Source organism: Chiloscyllium plagiosum, chromosome 23 (genome assembly GCF_004010195.1).
Source record: "Chiloscyllium plagiosum isolate BGI_BamShark_2017 chromosome 23, ASM401019v2, whole genome shotgun sequence".
Taxonomy (NCBI): Eukaryota; Metazoa; Chordata; class Chondrichthyes; order Orectolobiformes; family Hemiscylliidae; genus Chiloscyllium; species Chiloscyllium plagiosum.
In genome coordinates, this window is record NC_057732.1 from 2,864,496 (window position 1) to 2,872,720 (window position 8,225).

At 43.9% G+C, this 8,225-nt stretch overlaps 1 protein-coding gene across 1 annotated transcript in view; it reads right to left on the reverse strand.

The window, feature by feature from the left end:
- The window catches only part of snrpf (small nuclear ribonucleoprotein polypeptide F), an 18,492-nt gene that overhangs the window by 7,132 nt on the left and 3,135 nt on the right, over positions 1-8,225 (reverse strand). Inside the window, exon 3 of the mRNA XM_043713304.1 lies at positions 6,894-6,958. Within this exon, the coding sequence (XP_043569239.1) occupies positions 6,894-6,958 (65 nt within the window). The remainder of the gene's footprint in view (positions 1-6,893; positions 6,959-8,225) is intronic.

An 8,225-nucleotide genomic window follows, 5' to 3' on the forward strand; every position in this document is an offset into this window, starting at 1 on the left:
GTATACCCTTGAGTTTCAAAGACTGAGAGGGGATCTGATTGAGACATATAAGATTATGAAAGGATTGGACACACTGGCAGCAGGAAACATGTTTCCGCTGATGGGTGAGTGCCAAACCAGAGGACACAGCTTAAAAATACGGGGTAGACCATTTAGGACAGAGATGAGGAGAAACTTCTTCACCCAGAGTGTGGTGGCTGTGTGGAATGCTCTGCCCCAGAGGGCAGTGGAGGCCCAGTCTCTGGATTCATTTAAGAAAGAGTTGGATAGAGCTCTCAAAGATAGTGGAATCGAGGGTTATGGAGATAAGGCAGGAAGAGGATACTGATTAGGAATGATCAGCCATGCTCATATTGAATGGCAGTGCAGGCTCAGAAGGGCTGAATGGCCTACTCCTGCACCTATTGTCTATCCTGACCAATAAAGGAAAGCATACCAAACACCTTCTTCACTATGCTATCTACCTGTGACTCCACTTCCCAGGAGCTACAAACCTGCACTCCAAGGTCTCTTTGTTCAGCAACATTCCCCAGGACCTTACCTTCTTCACTATGCTATCTACCTGTGACTCCACTTCCCAGGAGCTACAAACCTGCACTCCAAGGTCTCTTTGTTCAGCAACATTCCCCAGGACCTTACCATTAAGTATATAAGCCCTGCTAAGATTTGCTTTCCCAAAATGCAGCACCTCACATTTATCTAAATTAAACTCCATCTGCCATTCTGAGCCCATTGGCCCATCTGATCAAGATCCTGTTGTAATCTGAGGTAACCTTCTTCACTGTTCACTACACCTCCAATTTTGGTGGTCAGCTTCAAACTTACTAACTGTACCTCTTATGCTTGCATCCAAATCATTTATATAAATTATGAAAAGTAGTGGACCCAGCACTGATCTTTGTGGCACTCCACTGGTCACAGGCCTCCAGTCTGAAAAACAACCCTCCACCACCACCTTCTGTCTTCTACCTTTGAGCAAGTTCTGCATCCAAATGGCTAGTTCTCCTTGTATTCCATGACTTCTAACCTTGCTAACCAGTCTCCCATGGGGACCCTTATCGAAAGCCTTACTGAAGTCCATATGGATCACATCCACTACTCTGCCCTCATTAACCTTCTTTGTTACTTTTTCAAAAAAACTCAAATCAAGTTTGTGAGACATGATTTCCCACGCACAAAACCATGCTGACTATCCCTAATCAGTCCTTGCCTTTCCAAATACATGTACATCCTGTCCCTCAGGATTCCCCTCAACAACTTGCCCACCACCGACATCAGGCTCACTGGTCTATAGTTCCCTGGCTTGTCCTTACCACCCTTCTTAAAGAGTGGCACCATGTTAGCCAACCTCCAGTCTTCCGGCACCTCACCTGTGACTATTGATGATACAAATATCTCTGCAAGGCACCCAACAATCACTTCTCGAGCTTCCCACAGAGTTCTATGGTACACCTGATCAGGTCCTGGGGATTTATTCACCTTTAACCGTTTCAAGACATCCGGCACTTCCTCCTCTAATATGGACATTTTTCAAGATGTCACCATTTATTTCCCTATATTCTATATCTTCCAAGTTCTCTTCCACAGTAAATACTGATGCAAAATATTCATTTAGTATCTCCCCCATCTCCTGTGACTCCACTTGTTGATCTTTGAGGGGCCCTATTCTCTCCCTATTTACCCTTTTGACCTTAACTTATTTGTAAAAACCCTTTGATTCTCCTTAACTCTATTTGCCAAAGCTATCTCATGTCCGCGTTTTGCCCTCCTGATTTCCCTCTTAAGTATACTCCTACTTCTTTTATACTCTTCTAAGGATTCACTCGATCTATCCTCTATCTGACATATGCTTCCTTAACCAAACCCTCAATTTCTTTAGTCACCCAGCATTCCCTACACCGACCAGCCTTTCCTTTCACCCTAACAGGAATATACTGTCTCTGGACTCGCGTTCTCTCATTTCTGAAGGCTTCCCATTTCCCAGCTGTCCCTTTACCTGTGAACATCTGTCCCCAATTAGCTTTTGAAACTTTTTGCCTAATACCATCAAAATTGGCCTTTCTCCAATGTAGAACTTTACTTTTTAAATCTGGTCTTTCCTTTTCATCACTATTTTAAAACTAATAGAATTATGGTTGCCCAAAGCACTCCCCCATTGACACCTCAATCACCTGCCCTGCCTTATTTCCCAAGAGTAGGTCACGCTTTGCACCTTCTCTAGTAGGTAGAGGATACAAAAAAAAATTCAGGGAGAATTGCATGTTCTCCCAGTGTTCTGCATGGGTTTCCACTTGGTACTCCAGCTTCCTCCCAAAATCCAAAGATGTGCAGGTTAGCTAGATTGACCATATAAAATTGACCTGAAGTGTCCAGGGATGTGTAGATTAGATTTAGATTAGATTAGATTATTTACAGTGTGGAAACAGGCCCTTCGGCCCAACAAGTCCACACCGCCCCGCCGAAGCGCAACCCACCCATACCCCTGCATTTACCCCTTACCTAACACTACGGGCAATTTAGCATGGCCAATTCACCTGACCTGCACATCTTTTGGATTGTGGGAGGAAACCGGAGCACCCGGAGGAAACCCACGCAGACACGGGGAGAACGTGCAAACTCCACACAGTCAGTCGCCTGAGGCGGGAATTGAACCCGGGTCTCTGGCGCTGTGAGGCAGCAGTGCTAACCACTGTGCCACCGTGCCGCCCACAGAGGATACAGAGTGTAGGCTAGGTGGATTAGCCATGGGAATTGTGGGGTAATGTGGATAGGGTGGGGGCTGGGTTTGGTGGGTGAGATGCTCTTTGGAGGGTCAGTGTGGACTTGATGGACCAAAAAGGGGATTCTATGATTATTAATAGATTGCGAGATTTGTTTTGCAAGGGACAACCCGCGCTGTAGATAAAAGGAAGACTGCTGACATACTGTACTTGGATTTCCAGCAGACACTGGGTAAAGTATCAAGTCAAATTTATTGCTGAACGAAAAAGCTCAAGTTTATTTTTTAAACACATCAGCTTGCATATAAAGATTGGTTGGTTGGCAGAAAACAGATAGTGTACACCATAGGTTTTTGTTTCACTGGCTGGGTGCTAAGAATGGACTCTCACAGGGGTCCATGCAGGCACTTAAATCTTTTGCAACAATGACTTAAATGAGCTGAGTGCAGCTAAATTCACAGACAACACCAAGACAGTAAGAAAGTGTGTTACGAAGACTATGAAGATTGCAGACGGATGTAGATACGTTAAATGGAGAAACTCTTGCAGCTGGCATTTGTGGCAAAGTAAAAGAATTAAAAAGCAGAGTGATATTTTGATGGAAAACAACTGCAACCTTCTGAAATGCAGAGGGATTTAGGTGCTCCAATGCACGAGTTATGAAAAGTCACTATACAGGTACCATACATCATCAAGCAGGTTAAAGGAATGTTATCCTTTATTACAAGCGGAATTAAACACAAAAGTATGTATGCTTCAATTATACAGGGCACTGGTGAGACCACATCTCAAATGCAGTGAATTAGAGATGCAGTTTTGGTCTCCTTAGTTAAGGAAGGCTAATGCATGAGAGGTGGCTCAAGAGGTTTACTATATTGATAATGGATTGGACAGGCTGTGCTTGTTTCCACTGGAGTCTAGAAATTTGAAACAATCAGTTAAGATTCTGAATGTTCTTGACAAGGTGGACATGGAAAGGATATTTCTTTTTGTGAACAAGTCCAGAACTAGGGAGCACTAATCTAAAATTAGATTGACTTGTGGGACAATCACAGAATTATTACAGTTCAGAAGGAGGCCATTCAGCCTACCATGTCTGCACTGACTCTACTATCTAGCACCAACCTCCTGCCTTTTCCCCATACTCCTGCACACCATTACGATCTGAAAAATTATCCAATGCCCCAATGAGGAGGATCTTTCTCTCTCAATGTTGTATGACTTTGGAATTAGAAGGCCTCTTGCAAAATGATCAAGATCGAGAGAGCAAAGGTTTAAAATAATTTGCAAAAGAAGCATATGCGATGCGAGAAAAACCTTCCACAAAACGAGTGGTTCCGTCTGGAAGTATGATGGAGGTGGGTTCAACTGAGGCACTTGAGGGCATCAGATGATTGTTTAATAGAAACAATATGCAAAGCTATCAGGAGAAGGGCATGAAGTCATAATGATCAACATGAGAACCAATGTAGACACAATGGGCCAAATGACCTCTTTTTGCACCATAACACTTCAGTGATTTGATGGAGGCAGGTTCAGTAAATATTTTCAACACTGAGGTGGATAGATTCTTAAAAACAGAAAAAAACTGTGGATGCTTTAAATCAGAAACAAAAATAGAAGTTGCTGGAAAAGCTCAGCAGGTCTGGCAGCATCTGTAAAGAGAAATCAAATTTCACATTTCGGTCCAGTAACCCTTCCTTAAAACTGATGGTAGGTAAGGAACATTCGGTTTGTATGCAGAAGATAGGATGGTGGAGGTTGAGTGGGTTTAAGGTGTAAACAATAGATAGGGACAGAGCCCAAATTGAGAGGAGGACTGATGGACAGTCAAAGGAGTCGATAATGATCTGGCTGAGAAAATGAATAGTTGTTAATGGGACTATTAGTGGCTAACAATAGGTAGTGTTTAATGACAGACTATGTGATAACAAGGCGCATGGCAGGGTCCAGGCCCTAAAATTATTGAACTTGATATTGAGTCCAGAGGTTCCCCAAGCAGAAAATGAGATGTTGCTGTTCTAGCTTGAGCTGAGCTTCACTGGAGCGCGGCAACAGGCCTGAAACAGAGAGGCTGGCCAGGGAACAGGGTGGTGTTAAAGTAGCAGCCAAAAGATAGCTCAGGGTCATTTTTGTCAGCAGAATGAGTGATGTTCTGCCAAGCAGTCTCCCAGCCTACGCTTTGTTTCCCCAATGTATAAGAGACCACATTTTAAGCAGCGACCGCAGTGGACTAGATTGTAAGTGCAGGTAAAGTGCTGCTTCACCTGGAATGTAAGTTTGAGCCCTTGGATACTTGGGAGTGAAGGAAGAATGGAGCAGAGGGAAAGGTCACTACAGAAGGTGGATAAGGGAGGGAGGGGAATATATGTGTCTGGTGGTGGCTTCTCGCTGGAGGTGGCAGAAACAGTGGCTAGTGATCTTCTGGATATGGATGCTAGTGGGATAGTAGCAGTGATAGGGAACCCTATCACTGTGCAGAAAGTGAGGACTGCAGATGCTGGAGATCAGAGCTGAAAAATGTGTTGCTGGAAAAGCGCAGGTCAGGCAGCATTCAAGAAGGAGAATCGCCGTTTCTGGCACAAGCCCTTCTTCAGAAATATGCGACTGAGACAGAGTAACTGGGAGAATGAAATGGAATCTTTACAGAAAACAGGGTGTAAATATGTATAATCCAGGTAGTTGTGAGAGTTAGTGGGTTTATAGTGGACAGAAGTGGGTACTGCAGATGCTGGAGATTAGAGTGGTGCTGTAAAAGCACAGCAGGTCAGGCAGCATTCAAGGAGCAGGAAAATCAACGTTTCGGGCAAAAGTCCTTAGTGGCCTGTCCATTCCCAGGAATGGAAACAGATGTCGAGGAAGGAAAGGGAGGAGTCATAAACAGACCAGACGAAAGTGAAGGTGGGGTGGAAGCTTGAAGCAAAATTGATAAGTTTTTCTAATTCCAGATAAGAGGGGGAAGCAGCATCGATGATATAATCAATGGACCAGAGAAAGAGTTGTGGGTAGAGGCCAGAATAAGACTGGAGCAAGGAATGTTCCACATATTCCACGAAGAGACAGGCATAACGGGGCCCACGGCCACTCCTCTGACTGAAAGAAATTGACAGGAGTTAAGAGAGAAGTTGTTGAAGGCGAGGACAAGCTCGGCCAAGTGGAGAGTAGTGGTGGTGGTGATGGTGGTTGGTGATGATCCAGGCCTTTGCCCCCGAAGAGAAGGAGAGATCAGAGATCATCCGGGTGGGTGATGGTTGTGTAAAGGGATTGCACATCCATGGCAAAGAGGAGGCAGCTGAAGCCTGCAAATTGGAAATTACAAAACTGGTAAAAAGTGTCAGAGGAATCATGGATGTAAGTGGTTAGGGACTGGATCAGGGGAGAAAAGACTGAGTCGAGGTAGATTCTGATTTGGCAGAGTAAGCAAAGGTTATCTGGGATAGATGAATGCGGAATTCAAAATACAAACAGAACAGCCACAATCTTATTGAATTGCCCAGCAGGCTGAGAAGCTGAATGGTTTAGTGTCGTTGAAACGTACAGCAGGCAAATAGACCCTTCAGACCAACTCGTCAATACGGACCAGATATCCTAACCTAATCTAGTCCCATTTGCCAGCACTTGGCCTATATTTCTCTAAACCCTTTTATTCATATACCCATTCAGATGCCTTTTAAATGCTGCAATTGTAGTAGCCTCCACCACTTCCTCTGGCAGCTCATTCCATCCATTCACAACCCTCTGCGTGAAAACGTTGTCCCGAAGGTCCCTTTTATATCTTTCACCTCTCACACTGTCTACTTCTAATTCATACATTCATATGATTTTAAAAAAACAAGGCATAGTCTCGCCAGAATTTCTTTCCACTTGGCCTCATCATTCTGTTCATCATTGGATTCAAATCAGAGCCCAATACAGGAAATTGCAAAGGTTCCAACGTATTCGGTAAAGTGTTTTATTCAAGTCAATCATCTGCAGGCATATCCTTTCTGAAGTGACTTGTGCCATCACATTGTCGATATCCATACAGGAAGCTTCCACAAACAATTGTGTTTTCTATGCAACAACAACCACATCCAAAAAATGAACATAATTGTCTCTAAAAGGACTGAGAACTCAGAGGTCATGAGAGGTGCTATATAAATGCAAACCTTCTTTCTTTGAAGAAATTCTCACCTGATTAGGACTTCTCCAAGATGACCCGCTAATGCACCATCAATATATTCTTCTGTGTTTGCTAGCTGGAATAAGAGCAAAACAATTAAATGGTTTCACTCATTTACTCTTCTCATTCTAGTCTACGATACTAATGTCTTTTAACATAGGGTCCAATACTGCTTTGAATCAGACACCAAAGGATAAATCAGTCTGAATGCCTGCTTCAGAGCTGTGTTGGGAAAATTAGACTCTAATTCACAGTACAACAAATCAGAGTTTTATTGAGCACTTAGCTTTTATCATTGCAAGTCCAACAAGACCATTGTTCATGACTTCCAGATAAATGAAACACAAGGAAATATTACATGGAAAACTATCGGCATTCAAAATCATTTTAGTTGAAAGGCGAATACTTAGAATCTTGGAATGGTTAGACAACAGAGACAGCAATTTAGACAGTCCCACTCCTTCCCCATGCCACGGGAAAATATCTTACAACTTCATACTGTCATCCAGTTCTCTTTTGAACACTTTCAGGCAGTACATTCCAGATCCTAACTACTCATTACATTAATACTTTTTTCTCTTATGTCACCAATACATCACCTTAAATCAGTGCCCTTTGGTTCATGTCCAAGAAACCTTTCAATCTTCTCCTAAGCGAAGGACTCTCCATGTCTAGTCTATAAACAGGATTCCCCATCCTGTGAAACCATTCTCATGATGCATGCCCGTGCTTTGCCATCCTGTACAATATTGTTTCTCTCTAAGAGCCTGTGCTTGCCATTTTCCTTTTTAGGTCACTGCACATCATTGTTGTCAGCTTAACATTAGCCTGCCCAAATGTCCAGCTCATCCCATCATGCCTTGAACCTCCCACTCGTTGTCCATCCTCACTCAACTCTCCACCTCCCGCGAGGAGGTTGAGCAATTCATCAACTTCACCAACACATTCCACCCTGACCTTAAATTTACCTGGACCATCTCCGACACCTCCCTCCCCTTGCTGGACCTCTCCATCGATATTAATGACGACCGACTTGACACTAACATTTTTTACAAACCCACCGACTCCCACAGCTACCTGGATTACACCTCTTCCCACCCTACCTCTTGCAAAAATGCCATCCCGTATTCCCAATTCCTCCGCCGTATCTGCTCCCAGTAGGACCAGTTCCACCACAGAACACACCAGATAGTCTCTTCTTTAGAGACCGCAATTTCCCTTCCCACGTGGTTAAAGATGCCCTCCAACGCATCTCGCCCACATCCAGCACCTCAACTCTCAGACCCTACCCCTCCAACCATAACAAGGACAGAATGCCCCTGGTGCTCACCTTCCACCCTACC